We start from the raw sequence: 21,158 nt of genomic DNA, 5'->3' as shown, positions 1-21,158 counted from the left end.
ATAGTGAGCAGGCGACTAAAGGGGCCGTGTTTTAGTAAATGTACAGTACACGTGACTGCTAAAGGTGTAAGCTGACAGCCTACAGAGACTTGATCTGGTCTTAATTCAAACAGGGAGAGGAAAATTGCTCGGCGGCTTCCTCATTGTGTGGTGACTCCACTGACACTAACCATAGGAGATGGTACAATGCTCTCTGTCATAGGACATTAAGGGAAACAAGGCATTGTCAAAGCTTGGAGGACGTCACAGAGACAGGCAGCATAGAGCTCTGATAAAGCAGCAATTAACTAATTGCCTCAAGCAGTACAACAGCAGACTAGTGTTATTATTAATGTGTGATAATACGGATGGATCTCTCACACGAAGATACTTCCACTGGGTTACACTTGTGATGAGACTGCAGTAGTGTGACGTGTGTGGCTTGGCGTCCAACACCCTTGTCATTAGCTATCATCTCTGAGAGCGCCGAGCCCTGAATCCCTTCACTTCTGATTAGACGGCCGTCCATTGATGACTGGGCCGTCCAGGTGTCAGGGTAAAGTTAGTGACCCCGTCCTCCCCAGTGCATCTTGCCTGCAAGTAATTAGTCCTGACTCCAACCATCACCCCTCTAACCATCAGCGCTCTCTCTCTCCTTCCCCCTCCCTTTCTCGCTGTCTGTCTGACCTTGTATCCTTTCTCTTTCATTCATTTTCAATAAGATCATGTGTAAGGGTTGTGTAAAATTTTTATTTTATATCTATACATGCAGCTATAGAAAAAATGACCTAATTACTTCGCAAATCACAGTTTTTGTAAACTAAAGATGACATTTTTTTCTAAATTAAAAATAAATGTTGTCATTTATTACTATTTGTTTTGCATATAATACAGTTCAAAAAAATAAAATTCTGCCATGTTTTCAGATGTTTTTATTTATTTTAAACAACACAATATCAACCTCAGAAGGGTTAAACAATCAATATTTAATGCAAAAACCCTGATTTTCAGTTAAATCAAATATTAACATTTGTTATTGTGATCAGTTGTCAGTTTTTTTGGGAAACAAATGGAAGAAATGCAACAAAAATTATTAACAATAACTTTTATCATTTAACATTTACATCAAGCATCAACATTAATGTTAGACTTTACTTGGGCGTATATTAATGGCCGCACAAGTATATTTGGTGGTGACATGAATAATACTATTACCATCATCCTTTATACTTTTTTGTATTCGTCCAAGAAAGCTGAACATTCGCAATTGATTAACCAGTGGAAAATCTTCTCTCGGTCTGCACGTTTCCTTATGCTGGTTCTGTGAGTGCGAGAATCATCAACACACACCTTTTGTGCCAAAATGCATCTGACTGTAGTTTCTGAACCTCCTAAAATGTCCGGGATTCGGGTTTTACTTTCGCGTTCTAAAGTTTCCATTATTTGTATCTGTTTTTGCACTACCTTAACATTAAATGATTCATGATTTTATAAACGACTTTACTAGATATTAGGAGAGAACAAAATATACTGGCTGCAAAATATTGTACATCATTAGAAATCAATTAATTTGCCTTATTTAAATAAACTACACTTTTTATTTTAATAATTAGTAGCATTTTTAGCAATAATGTATACTTTTATTTTTTATCTGCTATTTATTTCTCTTTTGCCGTATATTTGATTAATGATGTTATTACATACTTTATAAACATCTAAAATGCTTTGGCAATACTGTATAAAATGTCATGCCAATAAAGCAACTTTAGAAAGAGAGAAAGAGAAAGAGCAGCCTTTACCTGTCAGTGGGTGCACATGGCTCCTAAATAGCATAAACGTAAGAGAAATAGTGTATTTCTTTTATTTCAACAGCCTTTTAAAAATAACTTTAACCCCCCCAAAAAAAAGAAAATATACACTTTTTCCTATTAAATATCTTAAAAAGAGTGTCATAATAAATCAAAATATAGTAAAATTTCACATAATTTTTTTTTGTTTGTCGCATGTAGTTTATATGCTGTGGGTAAAAGGTGTATTTCAATCAAGCTACTGTGGGAAGCACTGCAACTGTATAATTGACTTTACGAAAACCATTTGTACCGTTTGTATTTATAAATTACCATTAACCTAGATTAATAAACGCTGTAAGTAACGTAATGTTCATTTTTAGGTCACAGTACCTAATGCATTATCTAATGTGCATGTATGTATCAATCTCTTGGGTTCAGTGCATGTGGTACATGGGTTTGTTTACCATCTCCTCTCTCTTCTACTCCCTGTCCTTTTCTCTGATAGACTACTATTCTGGTTTCCCCCTTTCCTTTTCCCCATCCACCTCATCCATCACAACAAAGTATGGAATTGATAGCCAGTATTGATTATCCATAGTCGTGCCTAATCGTGGCTAACCGAAGGAAGCTTTGCAGATTTAGCCAGCGTCGAGCCAGAGCCAGTGATAATGCAGCTGGGAATTTAGACCTAATGCTGTCATCATGTTCTCTTACAGCGACTGACCACCGCATGTTAGACAGCATCCTATGGGAGCGAGGGAATGACTTAAGGATAACTTGAAATGCCAATTGCAATGCATTTAACTCGCAGAATGTGACATTTGCAGAGCGTTTTGTGAGTTAGGGTCTGATGTAGGTAATAGTAGTGACTAAAATGTTAGTGGTGATATTGTTGGTTGTTTATTATTATTTGGCAGGACAAAATGGGTATTTGCTAAGATGGTAAATAGGTTATTTTTTGAAGGATATTTCTTAATATGTCCACAGTAAAACAACAGGGATATTTAAACGCATCTGTTTAAATCCAATGGCAGAAATGCAAACACTCACATTAGCCTGCTTTTTTCCATCTCTTCTTTTTTTTCCCCATGTCTGCTTCCTGCACTGATGAGTAACTCTATTTAATAGGCTGCCATTATGCAGGCAGATTGGGAAGTTGACTGGGAAGTGCTCCTAGCTATTGCTGCATTTGAACCCTGTTAATATATGCAAATTAAAAGGAGTCGGGCCTCGGGATTGGTCCTGTTTTAAATAAAACGCGAATCTGATCAAGGCAATCTGCAGATGGGGTGTTATCAGAGGGAGCCGGAGCAGCGGTTGATGATTCCTCGGCTGTATCTCTCTCTTCCATCATACTGCACTGCATTAAAGAGACATGATTCATCAAGCACAGGCACTAGTATTTTATGAAATTTTGCTCTCTAGGGCAAAGGCTTTTTTCCTTAATCAGAAGACAGTAGGCTTGCTTAAGTAGAGTGCTCCACTCTGCCGTCATGCTGGATTTTCATTTCATTTGTTTGCGTGAAGGGGGGAATCCAGGGCAGGTGTGTATGAGCGTGTGTGTTCCCCATTATGTTTTACGGTGCATAAAGTTTATGCACACACCTGTCAGCCGACATATCAGGGGTGGAGTTTACTTTTAAATAGGAGGAGCAGCTATTATTCCTGATGGGAATTTAATGCCACACATACTCTTAGGAGACTCACGCAGACGGCAATAGGTAGCATTAAGTACTGTCATTGGGGCGAAGGCCTGTTGATTGTTCATTGACTGTGTCTAGGTGTGCTGGAGTGCTTCTGTGGCATTTGCATAATACACAGGCAAAAAAAAGCCTGATGATTTCGAGCTCATTTATAGCTCTTCAGCCCTCACAATTACCACCAAGGATACCTGAAACAAGCATCCCCTCCAGGGCTCGACCACTTCCTTTGTGTGTGAGCGCAGGGGTTAAAACGGCAGAAAAATGTGGGTATTTTTCTTTCATTAGCTGCTGCTAAGGAATATCTCCTTCTGTGGACACCCTCTCACAAACCAATTAACTCAGTCTGAATAATTCATCATTCTGGGGCGACTGTGGTCCAGAAAGGAACAAACTGATAATAAGATCTAGTTTCCAATGTATATACAGTGAAGTAGGACAGCGCAGACACTTCCAAACCTTCAGTATGCATGAAGGATCTGTGTCACAGAGGGTCATTTTCATCTCTCTCTCTCCCTCTCATTGTCACATGCTTGTGTTTCTGATAATGCCACATACCGTTCAGACCGATTCTCTCCGCTATAATACACCTCATGCCTCTGTCAGCTCGCTTTCCCATGACCTGCTCTCGAGATCGGCACAATACAGTCACTTCATCAGGGCTCACAGCTACAGCTCGACTCGCAGAATCTCACCATTCTTCTTAGAAACTATCTGCTTATGCCTTAATTAGTCATCATTTTGAATGAACAAGGAGTCATGTGATTGGGGCGAGAAAGAAGATGGAGGGTCGAGAAAATAAATGGATTGATGTGGCGTGAGACTGTCTGACATTCCTGTGTGAAAGGATCATCTAACAGCTGAAGCTCATAATCCAGCCCTGTTGATAGAAAGACATCTCTCAGACCCCCTGGCCATGTTCGAGAGGCAAACTGCCCACAAAGCCTCATGAAATCGCTCGAGGAGTGCAGTTTTCTTTCCTGTAAGGTATTTCCTATTGGAACAGGAAGTTGCTGTGTTACATATTGAATGACTGAAATAGCAGGCAATGATATATTGTTTTCGTCACAGTTTTCTCGGCAGCAGCTAGCGCTGTGCAGCTCTCACACGGTCGTCCACTGAAGGCAAGCAGGGCTGCGCCCGGTCAGTTCCTGGATGGGAGACCACATGGGGAAGCTAGGTTGTTGCCGGAAGTGGGGTTAGTGAGATCAGCAGTGGGCACTCAACCTGCGGTTTGTGTGGGTCTTAAGACCCCGGTATATTAATAGGGGTTTCTGTACTACTCAGTGAGCACCGTCTTTCAGATGAGATGTTAAACCAACTCTGACTCTCTGTGGTCATTAAAAATCCCAGGCATCCTGGCAAAATTTGAAAAATTGGTTTCATCAAAATTGACTTCATCATTCTGTCTCCTCTCCACCAATCTGAAGTGTGGTCTGGCGCAATACGGCTGCCGTCTCATCACCCAGGTGGATGCTGCACACTGGTGGTAGAAGAGAAGATTCCTCCACAAATGTTTAAAGCACTTTAAGTGTCCAGAAAAGCGCTATGTAAATGTAAGGAGTTATTAGTGGATTCAGGTAGTATTTGGTTTAAGCTAAGCCTCAATTTAAGGTAGGAACTGGCAGACATGCAAAAAAATTAATCATAAGGTAAATACAAAACAAAAGTTTCTATCTAGAGCTCCTTCATGGGACTCCACACTTGTAAGCAATAGCTCCAACGTGTTTGCGCAGCTCCCACCCACATTCGTCAGCACTACCAAGCTGACCAATCACAGAGCTTGCACTAACGTCGTTGCGACGTGTAGTTAGATTTTTTGAGAGGTGCGTGTCAGCGTTGGAGACAATAACATGCGACCACGCGAAGGCTGCGCCAGAGCATGTGCACTTGACGCAGAAGTATAAATCAGCCTTAAGAAAAGCCTCCCAGTGGCTGTGACTACTTAATATTGAGTATTCTGTTAGATTAGATTCTGTTAGTGTGTCTGCTAGATTAAAAACTATAGTAAATCAAATCAATATATTTAACATTTCTAATTTGTGTGTGTCAGGATAAAAGTAGTCTGGTAATTTAGAATATTGCTAAATGGCTATTTTTTATTTATAATTACAGTTCTATGTCCTCAATGTGAAAGCCTCTTTTTGATGGTGTAAGGTAAACATTAGCAAATTTCCATTGTTGGGTCAACTATACATTGTGTCCCATTAAATCGTTAAATTAAAGATTTCAATTGACGAAAGGCAAGAACATTTTGTGAAAAAATTCTCTTAAAAGGGTTGTACCCATTTTCCTCATTTTCTCCATGTTTCTTTCTTCTTCTTGTCCTCTGGCCCCACCCTTCTGGAAAAGCCATTAAGGCGTTGTCTCAAGCTTGTCAGATCATGGCCAGGCAGTGGGGAAATATTCCATCTGAGCAGCACACTGTCTTCAAGTGCTGCAATTAAGAGTGTCAGCATGCGGCCATGGTCCTGTCTGACTGCGAGCGGACGGGGGGGTCATCAGGCCCGTGTGACCCAACACACACATGGCTAGAAGCGAGCAACCATGCACTCCACGATATGACACCGCCACTCTGTTTGATAAAGGAAAACAGACGATTTGTGCAGAAACTCCTCCGAGTGCTCAGCCAATGAGACACTCTTGTGGGTCAAGTGCTGCATTTGCATTTTGATGGGATGTTATCGAGTAATTAATGCACTAGTCAGAATGTATTACCCCAGGAGTGAATTGAAAGGTTCATTACCAAATCGCCCTCACTCCAGGAATAGGTATTTCTCCAGGCGTTTGCCTCAGACATGTTGTTCTTCTCTCCCTCCCTCTCTCTTTCTGTCTCATCGTGGCAGGCTGTAGAGGTGAACAGTGGCTCTTAATAAGGGCATTCACTTTGGAGAGCGCTCGTCATAGTAAATGTACACATCAGGGCCTTGCCTTCTTGTCACTTTAATTGCTTCTGGAGGTTCTTAACAGGCCAATCTTCATCAGGCCAGGCCATGTTATGAATAACTCGAGCATCGGAGGAATTCATGCTTAATAAAAGGGACACAATTTATAAAAATGCTTTGTTTACAAAGCTCACACAGAAAATGCTCCACTTTACGGTTATCCATTAGAGAAAGACAAAAATCTCCAAGAGTGTCATGATAGCAATATACGACTGTTCTGCAAATGTGTACAGATTACAATTTTAACCGATAACTGGTAAACTGTCACTATTAAAATTCTTTGCTATTTTGTCTAAATATTTAACAATTAAATCCAATAAAAACCTCTACAGTTTTGCATCATGTGCATAATTTTAATGTTGTCATTTTAAAATATAAATTATGAATGTATTATAGTATCTTAAAATGCTTAAAATAAATATTAAGAAGGTGTATTTACTGTAGAAAAGCTGAAAGTACATTGTAACTGAATGTATTTTACAGCCGGGTGTATACTACCACCTAGTGAGTATTACAGCTGAATGTATACCATTACTATAGCATACAGTACCTCTAATTTCTCTCCTGCCTCCCTTATTTGCACCCCCTCCCTCTGTGCTGCCAAAACCAGCAACGTACAGAGGGAAATTTGAGTGTGCTATGAGATTAAAGGCTGAAATCAGGGCCTTGTGAGCAATCATCAATTCCCAAGAACATTCTTTCATCTTCCATTCTTCCAGCCTAATGCTAACGGTTTCATGTCACAACATTGTTGTTGCTTTTATCATCCTATAATAACTCTCCTGCAAAAAAACGGGAGGGAGATTGGAAGAAAAAGAGGGTAAGAGAGGCCTGTTCTTTCTCTGCCATCACTGTAAATTTACACTAGGCTCTTTTGCTGTCACTGGAGCAGTTCCTCTTATATTAGCGTTCTTGTCTTTGGCCTGAGCTTAAACTCCGATATATTCCACCAAGACATTTATAGTCATTGTTCTGTTTTCCATAATGAAATCAAGCATTGTTTCCTGCCTCACGTATTTTGAGCCTAACAGCCACTGCGGGCACGAATTTGGTGTCTCTGATTTTGTGCGCTGGGGACAAAATGGCGACCCGGTAGGCTTGCAAATCCCTGTCTTCCATCAGCCAGCCTGTCCGTCAGCAGGGCATCAACGGCACCAAACTGCAGCCCATCTCTCGGCCCATCAGCAGGTCTCACACACCAGTGAATCCGAGCCTTTTGTTCCCACTTGGGCTGATAGGAATGAGGAGGTAGACCACGGAAAAGCAGAGCAATTTTCTGCTATTTAAGCTTGGAGAGATGGCGCTCCTTGGGAAGTGTGTGTGTGTGTGTGTGTGTGTGTGTGTGTGTGTGTGTGTGTCTGTGTAGAGGCGTTTGGAGAGGAAGAGAGTTTGTATAGTCACTGGATGAGATTTTTTAGATTTAGGCATGCATGGAATTGGGGGTGAGATAATCGCGAATGTGAAATTGAAACCTGTCGGCCGGCAATGCCTTTTTTACCCAACACCACACACACCTCACAAACCAGTCTGCCTTTTTGGTTCTACGTGACCGTCAATGAAAAGCACTTTGTAACTTTCACAAAAAAAAGCAATTTCGCAAAACATTGCTTATCATCAAGTTTCAGACTCGCAAGTTGTACCTAAAAGATAAACTATGTTTCACTAGATAATACTCAAATTTCAATGAATTATCCTTGCCAATTCTTAAGCCACCTTTCCACTGCACAAGGCAAACAACAAGCGTCAGACTGGAAATTATTCATTTCCAATGGAGAGTACTCCAGCAGCTGCATGAACCGCCAACAGTACAACAAAGTATTGTTTTATAATGTTCATTTGTGTGTGTGTGTGTGTGTGTGTGTGTCTGTGTATCACATACTGTATGACAAGTGGGAAGCACAGTACTAATGTCTGCTTCTCTGTGTTATGTTCTGAACGTTTATCATATTTTTGCAGCAGATGGACATGAGTCGCTTTCTGTATGTCCAAAACCAAAAGATTCAGTAAAAGCAGAAAGACCGCGATCTATGTTATCGTATCTGTCACCTAGCAACATCTGTACACAAAGCAGCAGCTCGATGATGCAAGCGTACCGGGGTTCAGAAGGAAAATAAGACAGTGTAAACACAAACCAACCGAGAAGGTGGCAAGAGGGGGCTTTCCAACTTGGGTACGGTCCAGGCAATTGAACCAAGTGTAAAAGCACTCTGAAAATTCTGTGTGACTGCCACAAGGGGGACACAACGACAGTTGTGTCCGAATGTTGTGTGCAGAGGAAGGTGGCTTTAGTAATTATTTGTGAAAGGGTTTTTGAATGCAAAAGTATTTCAGCAGCATAGCAGTATAGTCCTTTTGAGAGCGAAAAATCTAAACGCTGACGTTGGGTTAATTGCCTTAAAAAACAATGGCAGAGTTAATTACAGTTAAAAATGAGAGGAGAAGAACATATGCCGTGCCGTCTTCCCTGTAGCTATGTCAACAAAGCCGCTAAGAGAGTCCTCTTATGAAGTATGTCATGTTGCATTACTTTAATTACTGCATGTCAGTGAAATTTTGCTTAAACTTGTTATTTTTTTCTCTCTTTTACCCCAGGTTATAACATGTTGTATGGGTGCTCATTATTAATCTAATTTATTTGCTCGTCAAGCAAGCCATGTGACGACCGACTTCCTGCCTCAAATGACAATTGCAAACAGTAGCCTCTTTTTAAAGGTATAATCACCCATCTCTTCTAATTAGGAGAAGAATGTGCACTAGATACAAAGGGCTCTGTGAGGATGCAGCCCCGAGCAAGCGATAACTCCCGTGCCTCGCTGCAGCCTGATCTGGGATCTGCTTTAGGGAGGCGCTATCTGACATTAGATTAAGGGAGGTTATTTGTGGAGGGGGAGTTACTCAGGTTACATTCCTTTAAGGGAAGTGGCTGGCCGGCTGGCACCCTGTCTTCATTTCACAGGCTGGTAAAGTGAGCAAGGGCCTCTCATATTATTCACCGGAGCAGGCTGATCGAAGTGCGGCTCGATAGCACTAAACCAGCTCATGCTCCGAAGATTTGTCTTACAAAACCTTGAAAACTGCTCTGAACATCCATACATTGATTTTTGTTGGCGGGGATCTCCGGGGCTTTCATGTAGAGGCAGGATCCATGCAGGGATGAGGAGAGGGCTTCCCCCTTCACCAGACTGTGCCGGCAGAGCGGGGGGATTCCTTTTCAATAACCCGGCCGAAAGAATTAGAAACACACAGGGCTACTAGGGCCATGGCACCCTGTCATGCTAACGCCTGCTAAACACACACTTCAAAAGCCCTATGTGCACTTTTATATCAAAAGACAGTATGTGCGGTGCAACTATTTATGCAGCTTTTGAGATTGAGAGAAGCAAAAAGGCAAACGAGCAATTCCAGTGTTATGGATGTGACTTTTGCAGTGAAAACTCAAAGCATAAATTCACAAAGTAAATGTAAAATTATATTGAAAGATCTGTTTACATTTTCCAAAACAACTAACCACAGAGTTATGAGATCAGAAAAATATTCATCAGTAAGCATTTTTTTTATATTTTAAATAAGGAAAATAGACATGCGTTAATGGATGTGACCAAAAAAGTCTGCGAATTAACAGTATGCAACATACTTTGTTGAAATTCTCTGAATTAAACTGTGAAAATAAAAAAATAAAAACATGGTAATTAAAAGGAGAATAGTTGCTCCCTATAGAAGGAACAAGATTAAGTTTATTTTATTTTACATGTTTGCATTTATGAGGGAAAAGCTACATTATGGATGTGACATGTCTCCGTTATCAGCGTGTCGGCGAGGTCTTAAAAAGTATTAAAATGTCTTAAATTCCAAAAACAAAATTTTAGGTCTTAAAGCTGCTTAATCACACACAAACATTTTGTTGTAGGTCTTGAATCATGTTAAACAAGTCTTAATTTTCCTCTTTTCAAGTAAAGCTACCCAATCAACAATAATCCATCTCAAAATTTTATATATATATATATATATATATATTTGTTTTTATTGCAAAGAGATACAAATCCCAACCGCTGTTAGACATGTTTACAGTAAATTTTCCTAATTAAATTCCCCAAGTAGCAATGCATCCCTTTACATGATCTTCCATTAATGCAAAAACTAGAAGTAACTTGGCCATTAGAAAAAATCCTTAGTGTTTAGCCCTGTATAAGTCTAAAATTTCATTCATAATGGTTTAAATTTGACTTAAAGAAACTCTGCAGAAACTTATGCCATCATTTGAACAAATGCAAGGCCATTTTTCCACTTTCTGTTCAAATCTAATTAGATTTGTTTCCCAAGGAAGTCTGTTTAACCCTCAGAGCTAAAGAAAACTGTATCCTCATATCTTTTTTCTTGTATTGACAACTGTTAATCACAGTTGGGACTTTACAGAAATAATTTAAAAACACATCTCTCAGTTGGGTCAGAAAAAAAGACATATCACAAGTTGATAAAGCATGAGACTATATATTCATTTGTGACTTATTCTCCATAATCCAACCGTTTTTAACAGACTTTATTTTGACATAATTATGACTTATTCTCATGATTGCTACTTGATTATTTTTCATTTGACATTTTACCTTACAATTACATGTACATGCCTATTTTGGGGCGGAAACAGGCTTCCATAATGTCTTTCATTCTACCTTGTTCTCTAGCTCTCTTTTTGTCTTATTCTCCCTCTCCTTCGCTACTAATTCCTGTGCCTTTGATGTGATAAGGAAGTGTTAAATCAAAGTAAGGCCTAATTACATATCTTGGGACTGGCTGGTTGTAAAGCATTGTTCATACTGTTAGAAAGACAGGCGGCAGTGAGAGCGTGTGTAAAGGGAGGGCTCCACGTGTGTGTGCGCGGGCGTCTCTGGCTGGCAGCTGCCAGCATGCGTGCCACCTGCTATACATCTCTCCATTAGCATAATCACTCTCCGGCAAATGGCAATAATAGTGTCATGCACCTCTGTGTAATTGCCTCTGTCATAATATGTGCCTGACGATTGTGTTTCCTGACTCAACATGGAAAAAGCAGAGATCTCTGGTGCCACATTTACACAGAAGTGCCTTTGATCTGAGGCCCAGGAAGGACATCCCTCTTTCCGTCACTTGAAAGCACCTTGTCAGATGCAAATCAGAGGTAACCAAGATGCACCGCTGCTTTTAGCTAATAATCCAGGAGGTTACGGGTTTTGATCAAAGGATTGTGTCAGATTGTAGGTGCAAAATTGAAATGCATTCGTGTACACATTTCATCCATGCATATATGCTTGTACTCATCAGAATGAAGACAAGAAGACCTTCTCTTTTCCAGCTCCAACGTTTTACATAATTAGCCCATTCCTATTTTCCTTTAAGGGACAGAGCTAAGCAAAGTAAATGAATACCTAATGATTGTTTAGGCCAGGGGCAGTGTGGTCCGAGCATGAGTGACAGCTGCTGTAGCCACTGTGACGAGCTCAGCCTCTAATTGGGCATGAGAAAGGAAATGGAAGAATGGTGTAGGAAGGACTGGGGGGTGAACTGCGCAAACAGCAGACAAGCCAAACAGAAATTCTAATGGATTGCATGCTCGGCTTGCTGACACCTCATTGCACCTAACATCACTGTTTTTTGCAAGGGTGGCAAAAATTATACATTTGCAAAAATGACGCATGCATGTATTTTTCTCGGAGACAGGGTGCGGGTTGTGGGTAGCCACCCCATTGTTTGATGTATGGCGACAAAATCGGGCGGCTGGTGCAAGCATCCATTTGCCTAATAGAAATGGATGGATGTAGCGTTTTCAACATTTTGTTTCTTTTTCATTATTCATATATCCTTTACCTTTCTGACGTTCCGACATTCAAGGACGCAGGCTTTCGTCTTTGGAAGCTGGATGATAAATGCTGAGCAATCCCTCCCCTAATCGTTCAGAGCAGGAGGAAAACACACAGCCTTTTTAAAGCATCTGTGTCTTAAACTGTCATTGATTAAATGTTAACTGATATACTCCAGTTGGCAATCTTGTTAGAGCTTCCAGTAGCCAAGATAGACAGTTTAGAGTCCCGGCTGATCAATATTACAGATAAAGATTTCATCCATCAATGAGCTCCCAAAACAAAAGGTGTCTGTTACCTGATTAGGCCGGCCAGAAAGTCTCTCCCCCTCCGGACTGCCGACGCAGCATGAGGAGTTCCATTCGATCGGCTACAAACATGGAGCCCATGTAATTACAGCACCAAACAGTTCCGCAGATAACATGCCTTTGACTTAGCTCCGGATAAAGGTTAATCTCCCTCTGTCTGTCCAGCGAGATGGGTCTGGGCTTTATATATTTATTTAAGTCCTCTGCTAAGGCCAGGGCCAGGGGCTGTTAGCGTGGAGCCTTGGAGGGAAAGAGTTAGAACCTCCTGCATACCAATGCCAGTGCAAATGACCGAATCGATGGCGGAATGGCCACTGCTGTTTAAGAGTATCAATAAATGTTCCCTTATTTCCTCCTCAATGGCTAAGTGTTGTAGTTAAAAGTCCAACAGATGTCTTAATTGAAAGTTAATTTTAAATCAATGCAGAGAGTCATTTAAATATTGATCATGCTCTTTTGACTCAAATTGTCCCGGCAGAGCATAATTTGCCCATCATTCCTCTTTTTTTAAAACAACTTTGTTCAGATCCAATCAATAAGCTACAATTAGTATGTTGTGAAACTGCCATTGACACTTCCTAAAGGCCTACGCGCAATTTCATTGTCTTTTCGGACACGGATACAGTGTGTCCTTAATTACAAAGTACATTTATGGTGTTTTAATTGCATTAGGTCATCTTAAAAATCAAACAAAAGCTCTTTAGTGAAAGACCAACTTGCTTTCCTGGTCTTTCATTACAGTTCAGGGCCATTAAAGAGACTCACGGGCCACCGAAAGCAAGGCATCTACTTCTGATGTTTTCGGTATCAGACAAATAGAGGCAAGAACGACAGGCAATGTGGAAGGGGGACAAAATATGGGAGAGAGAGAGAGAAAGAGAACAGGGAATGTTGTCAGAGGCCTCTGTCTATCAGGGTAATCTTATTTATTTAAAGCATATGTCTGCTGGTACTCCTTTGTCAGGGTCTATTAGGGGGCAGTGCAGCCCATATGACATTGTTTAGCAAGTAATGAAATGGACATTTTTTGCATGTTTTTATAGAGTTGGAAGGGAGCTCACAGAGCCATTCATTTCCCTCTGTGGATGCCATCTCCTAGCCATCGCCTCAGATCGAGCTGCACGGCTATTGTCAGCCCTGTTTCCCTTCAGAAATTCAACTGAGGTTTTGTCTAATTAGATGTGGCCTCTGAGATCTTGGTTTCTGTCCTGTAAGAATTTACAGAATGTTAAGCATAGCCACTGTAACCCGTAAATGACCTCTGTTTTGATCGATCATAACAACGTGCTTGTGGAATTTGCTATTGTAGTTAGGTTTGGTACTTTCCAGTTCACGTTTTTTTCCCCCCTCTCTTGTCTTTCCTTTCGAAGGATGATGCAGCTCACTGTGTATATTTGAAAAATCTGCATGCACGCCAGACCGCCTTTTCAGCCGTCTGTGTCTCCTCTCAGTGCGGTCAGGGGTTTGGCTGAGGCTTTCTGGGTTTCCAGAGCAGACCTGCACAGGGGTGACAGATAGGTCTTATTTGTCTGATAGAGTTGAGCAAGAAAATAGATCTAGAGCTGGTTACTTCATTAGGTTCTCTCATTGATTGAACCTCCTGCTGAAGTGATGCTGCAGCCTCCTCTGATAACTGCTGGTAATAGAACAAAATGAATTCTTATCACAGAGATTGGAAAGGCCATTAACCCTGGCCCCCAGTGCTTTTCAGACGTCACAGACAGGAAGCCGTGTGGTGCATGGGAGGAAAAAAAAAAAGCGCCATGCTCTGTCTGAGCCGAGGTCATGTTGGCGGCCGTGTGTGAAATTTCCAGCCCTTTTGGCTCCTGTGTAGATGAAACGGCTACCCAGGCAGATGTTTATAATCATGTCTTGAATAAATATTGGATGGAGAATAATAAAAAAGGAGAGCGGGGAGAGAGGGAGGGGAATGAAACCAAGAGGAATCTATTTTATATTATTTTCGAATACTGAAGTAAGCCCGGCCGCATCGCCTCCTTTCTCCAGATGCCTCAGGTGATCCGAATGGCACGGACACAAAAAGCCTTTTTGTGTACAATGCAGGTGTTTGGGGTTTGTCTGTGGAAACCTTTGAAGATGCATTCTTTAAAAGATTTAATGCTAGTTATTTGGAACCATTAATATCCCTTATGCGGGCAAGCACAGAAACAGAAGTCTGCAGAAATGAAGGGGGGAATTTGTGTTGGTGCAGCAAAAAAGCAGAAGCTTTAATCTTCATCATCTTTATTCATTTGATGGAGGTGATTAATGGTTTGAAGTGCATCCTGCATCACAGAAGAGAAGGTTGCATATGAAAACTTCCTTGGATGAAAGTAACTGACAGCTACAAACGATATTTTCTGATGGCGGATGCAAAGCGTACTCCTTGCCTTAGAGAACATTGACCATGTGAGGTAATGTGCTGGTCAGTTTTAGCAAGACAAAGAATAAAGATTTAAAATAGTGCTTTATCAAATGTACAACAATAACCATCTGTGTTAGCAAAAAAGTGCCCACGGTTTGAGTGTGTCCAGGGAAAAAAAAAAAGCTAAACAACTGAAAATGCTATAGAATGGCACCTTTCACCATTTATCACAAAATCTTTAGGTTAATTCGCAATTTATTTGGCCATCTCCAGATAACCCTGCAGCAGCTGAGTCTGAGCCTTCTTGTGTCTCTTAGCCGCAGCAGCGCCATGAAGGGAAACGGGCTCGCTTTTCGCGTAGATGTTTAGTATTTTAGACATGGTACATTAACGGCATCTGGTTAAGATCTAAATGCTTGTTAAATACACTGAAATTTGGAAAAAGAAGGGAGCAAGAAAAAAGATTTGGGTAGGGGGGGCGGTGGATCAACAAGTCAGTAAAGCTTATTATCCTGAAAGTATTACAAGTGGCCCTTAACAAAGTAGTACAGGGTTTCGAGTTTCAAAGATTCCTTTAAAATGGAGCGGCTCAAATGAAAACCATGGGGGGAAAGAATGTGACATCATGAAAACCATGGGCAGCTCAGAGCCAACCTACGGTGTGCTGGGAAATTAGTGTTCCTTACACCTCAACACGACCAGACAGTCCAGAAATCATAATTACAACCAGACTGCATTTTCACAAAGCCAGAGATTAAAAGAAATGACAGTCATCGTTGTGAATAATTGTTAACAGAACTATTGTTATTATTATAAAGGAGATCATTAGTTTAAATTAATATCATTGAGTCATTTAACATTATTCAAAACAATTATTATAACAAAAATATTATTACATTTTTATATTGTTATTACTGTTTTAAAATGCAGTAATAAGTCTCATTTACTACTACGTGATTACTAAGAGTTCTGCGAGATTGCAGTCTGCTTCTAATTCACTTTCTGTAAATAAGGTGCTCATTTATGATAGCCTAGCTTCAATACATTTTCTGATATTCTTTGTTAAGAACCATAAATAACCTGTGAGCCTAAGGAGGAGGCGGGGGACACATTTTAATGAGCAAAGTCATTTTTGGGGGTATCCACGGTTGTGTACAGTGGGTGTCTGTTTTACTGGCTGGATAATGACCGGACTGAGGTGTTATAGTCCCCAAGAGGAGAAAGAGGGAGCAGCCTGCCCTCCACGTCTGTCATTATGCTCTCTCTATACCGGACAGGCCCGGTGCTTTAATGAAAAGAAAGTGTTGGCCGTCACATTTCTAAATATCCATGGATGCCTCCTGTATGTTTTTTTTTTTTTTGGTAGGTATGGTAGCCTGTGCAAAGGGAAACCGGTGCATTTTGATGAGGCAAAAACACAGCACTGCTTTAATTGTGACGCCTTCTTGACCCCAGTCTCCCTCCAGCGTGCCGATCAACCCACATCAGAGCAGGTCTCACGGGAGACTAGCGAACAGAGAGCCATCGGAGATGTGTGGTTGATGTGTTTGCGGCTTTTGCTTGAAAGGGATGGCGGGGGCAGTAAAAGTTGTCTATGGCTCTGCTGTTTGCGATTAAGTTTGATGGGCAGAGAGTTTGCCGAACCCCCTCACACCCCTCCAATGCTGCTGACACGCTGCCTCTGTAAAGCATTCAGATTACTCAAACTGTTGCCAGGGTCAGGCGCGGGGCAGACACCACTATGATGTATAGGAAAGCATGTCTGGGAGTTTCTCTCGCTCTTGAAATGCATACCAGAAAAACTGTAGAACACCCTGCTAAAAGACCAGAGAGGGAGAGAGAGAAGGACGGTGGAAGGAAAGAGAGAAAAAAAATGCTGTCTGATGAGACCCAGATGATAGCGACCCATCCTTTTCTTCCCTTATTCCTTCTGTTACTACCTTCATAATTCGCCCTTTTCTTTTTCGTGACACTCTATGTTTTATTAATGCATTCCACGATCGCCTTAAAAATTTGATGCCCCCTCGAGGTAGAGACGCTCACTAGCACTTTGACACTTCATTTCCCAGCTAGGGGGACTGGGTCAGTAAATCTAGCTGGCTGAAGAGAGCGTGTGGAGGAGGAGAGGGGGAGGTGCCACAGCCTGGCCCCTGTACCCTTAGGGTGTGACATTGTGCTGTGGTGTTTGTGTATGAGCGTGTGTGTATGTGTGTGTGTCTCTTTTATTAACCGACCTGAAATCTGGTCATGATCACAGACTTCCAGCTGGTCCTAACCCCCATCTGCCTACTGAGGCAGAGCACTCTCTCTCTCTCTCTCTCTCTCTGATTAGCCCTCTGTCCTGACGCTGGCTTTAGTTCCGTCCAGAGCCTCTTTGCCTCCCAATATCACCTCCCCCCCCCCCCACAAAATTCACCCCCAAATCTGGAGGTGAGGATCAGAGAGCAAGAAACACATTGTATGCTATGCTCATACTGTAGTGCATGCAAAGTAGTAGATACCGCTGAAATCAGAATTATTAAACCTCCTTTGATTTTTTTTTCTTTTGAAATATTTCCCAAATGATGTTTTGAAGGAAAAAAATGAAGGAAATTTTCACAGTATGTTTGATAATATTTTTTTCTTCCGGAGAAAGTCTTATTTGTTTTATTTTGGCTATAATAAAAGCAGTTAAATTTTTTTTAAAAACATTTTAAGGTCAATATTATTAGTCCCTTTAAGCTATATATTTTTTCGATAGTCTACAAAACAAACCATCGTTATACAATAACATGCCTATTTACCCTAACCTGCCATGTTAACCTAATTAACCTAGTTAAGCTAGATTAAAAATATCTAGTCAAATATTATTTATTGTCATCATGTCAAAGATAAAATAAATCAGATATCAGTTATTAAAAATATTATGTTAACAAATGTGTTGAAAAAAAATTTCCTCGATTAAACAGAACTTGGGGAAAAAATGAACAGAGGGCTAATAATTCAGAGGGTTTAATAATTTGGACTTTAGCTGTATATCTGACACATGAACTAGTGGTAGGAACATTTAAATGATCTAATATTTCATTTAACCCTAAAAATCAAATATTAAAATTTATATTTATTCAAATTGAAAAAGATTTATTATATGGCCAGCTGATTGACTGATAATATTTATTTAGTGATTTAAAAAAAGAAGATCATCTTTTAGCACAGTGCATTATTGTGTCAGACAAAATATTAAATGTACGATGATAACACGACACGGAGGTAAATACATTGCTTCATGTCAGTCAACTCTATTCACCTTCTTCTTCAGCCATTTGAATCTTTTTAGTTTCAGACTTCGGGTCTCATTTACTTCCATTCATTTTCAGATGTATAAACAGCTTGACTATATATATTTTTAAGTTCAGTGGTTTTAAACAATTTTTTGGGGCTGAATTTAAACCAACAAATTAAGTTGAACATTACTAAATGTAACTTGTTTGTTTAAACTCCACCTATATAAATTGTTTGCAACAATTTAGCAGAAATCCTATTTTCAGTGTGGTTTGACCGTTTCTGTTGTTTATTATTACTAGTCATTTCTCCCATAGACAACTGAATCACAAGTTCTAAAACAATCACAAAAATGAGCAAATTTCCGCTTTACAGAACAATGTCAATAACTGCCAATAACTGACAACATGGAAGGAATTCCAATTATGCAGAAATAGTTAATCTAATTATTTCTAATTGTGTTTATAATTTTTAAAATTAAAAATCATAATTATTGTTATTAATAATTACGTTAGCTTTAATTTTTCTGTATTATATATATAAAAAAACTAAATATTCATGAAAAAGGAAGCCCAGCTTGCTTCCTTAAGCACAAGTGCTGCAAATGATGCCATTTATTTTTGTAGAAATGCAGTCTGTACATCTAAAGACAGCCCCCAACTGTCTTAGACACACATGCACGCATGCACACACACACACACACACACACACACACACACACACACACAGACAGTGCCTTTGTTGCAGGATGTATTAGAGCACACCGTCACCGCATGTGCGCCAAAATAGCAATTTTTGCAGCCGGCTGCCAGCAGTGACAGGAGATATTTCATCCTGTTGTCAGAATATTATTAATAAAACATCAGGACTAGAGTGCAGCACAATTTTTCCTTTCAATCACTCCCAGCATCTGCCATGAAAATTTCATGCTGTATATAATTTCCACTTAATGTATTGCACTTAAAACGTCGGTGCCAGCAGCGTGTGGGGAGTTTTAAAGGGTTAATTATATCATGTATCTGCAGAATCGGGGAGCCTCTGCTTACCAAACAATGACTTGAGTGATTGTATGCAAATATACCGGTGACCTTTTTGCCTCCCCGTGGTCAATTTATATGGTTATTAAGGTTTTATAAAATGGATGAGCGCAGCACTTTGAGCGCCATTTTCCTGCCTCATGTTGTCCTAATTTATTTCATTTCTCGCGGGGTCTTCCAAAATATGTTTATTTCTCCGTCTCACTCTCTCTCTCTCTCTTGATTTCTCTCTCTCTCTCTTTCTTTCTTCCCCCGTCGTGTGCCGTGTGATGGAAGCTGCATGGGGTGGAGGGGGAAAGACAGGAGTGGTTATCTGGCATTACTCAGCCTGCTAAAAATTCATTAAAATGTGACATCAGCGCAGTGAGAGACAAATGCTCTCTGGATGAAAGGGAACAGTAGGCCTTTCAGGGATTAGAGGCGCACGGCCTCGACCTATCACCTAACAGCATAAACAGATTAATCCACTGGCAGTGCTGCAAAGATACACAGAATTATTAAACACGAGGGGGGGCGACGGGGATGGTTGAGCCTACAGAAACATTTCCATGTAATCTGCCCAGTGCTAACAATCTGAAGAGGTGTGAAGAACATTGTCCCAGGTTTAATGAAACCAGAAGCACCGGTGGTATATTTTGTGTATGCACACACACACACACACACACACACACAGTCGGCATAACCTCTAGTGGGTAACCAAGTGCCCTTCCTGTGTTCAATTGTAGAAGAACCAGGTGAAGACAGCGAGGAATTCCCACAAGCCTCCTCATTGGCCGCAGCCGAGGACAAAGACTCGAGCAAGAGGGACGCCATAGAAGGCAAGACCACAGAGAAGGACTCCAGTAAGACCTTTAGTTTTGGTCTTTTATTTCCTGGTACCCCTATCTCCAGTGTCACTAACACCCAACCTGTTTTGCTCCTCTGTTCTCTTCCAATGGGGCTTTTCCTGCTAATAACAGCTGCATGTGTGGGTTGCATGTGAATGCTATCAGTAGCCTCCCGCTGACCCATTTTAATCATAGCCATCTGATGGCAGAGATGTGGATAAAGGCAAAGAATATTCGGCAGTGGCCAGCGAGATTATTTTTTTTAATCAAATCAGTTTTTTGCGCTTGTAATTTTTAAGCTCCTTTCATTAATCTTTGCTGTTCTTGCGATTCCTCTGATGACATATTAATTTTGTATAAGCGTGGGATTAGATAGTGCTGCAAGTGTGTCGTTTTCTAACCCTTCTTTAAAAAAAAAAGAAAAAGAAGTAATAATAATAATAATTCTGCCGACGCACCACCTATCAGAGCTCATTGTCCTCGAACTGCAGATCTGCATACAAGTCTGACTGGTAGCACATTAGCAAGGGCAACAATCCTTACAAAACAGTGTTGTGTTGAGATCAGGAAACAGCCCCTGGAGCTAGCATCTGGCATCACTACCTAGGGCTCTGTTATATTTGATTTGCCAAATAAGAATTCATATGTGCTTTTTTATGTATGAGATGGAAATATATGGTCGAAATGAATATTACATTAGGCGTCTTTTCATGCACACCATACCTAGCTACATAATGTTGGGTTCAATGGAGCAGAGGAAATGCTGAAACAGGACAGAGCCTATTAGTTTAGCCAGTCGTTTATCTTTTATCCATATAGCCGTGACAGGCTTGTCTGAGGCAGTTCGTACTCAATGCATTTACATGACCTATTACATGCGCCGTCATTTAACGCTGCGGCCCAGATGCAGATCTCACTTCTTAAACCTTAATGTGAATATATGCATGCTAACTTTCTTTTCAGGCTGCTGTGTTCAAATTGAAATTAGGAAATATACATCTCCACATTTTTTGTTTGTTTGTTTGTTTGTTTGTTTGCTTTTCTAATCCATTACTTTGAGGAGCAGTCAAAATGGGTTTTAGGGGTTGCTCTGTTGAACCCATATGTTTAAT

The 21,158-nt window shown here is 40.6% G+C and overlaps 1 protein-coding gene across 4 annotated transcripts in view; it reads left to right on the top strand.

The window, feature by feature from the left end:
- The window catches only part of zfhx4 (zinc finger homeobox 4), an 81,107-nt gene that overhangs the window by 45,515 nt on the left and 14,434 nt on the right, over window positions 1-21,158 (top strand). For 3 of the 4 annotated variants that reach the window (XM_679268.11, XM_005162746.5, XM_005162747.6), the window contains exon 5: window positions 19,945-20,061. The exons of the other annotated variant lie outside the window; for it this stretch is intronic. In XM_679268.11, coding sequence (XP_684360.5) covers window positions 19,945-20,061 — 117 coding nt within the window. The remainder of the gene's footprint in view (window positions 1-19,944; window positions 20,062-21,158) is intronic. 4 annotated transcript variants of the gene reach the window in all.

This window comes from Danio rerio, chromosome 24, assembly GCF_049306965.1.
Source record: "Danio rerio strain Tuebingen ecotype United States chromosome 24, GRCz12tu, whole genome shotgun sequence".
Classification (NCBI taxonomy): Eukaryota; Metazoa; Chordata; class Actinopteri; order Cypriniformes; family Danionidae; genus Danio; species Danio rerio.
Note: the sequence above shows the minus strand (reverse complement) of the source record. Positions and strands in the feature narration are given on the sequence as shown.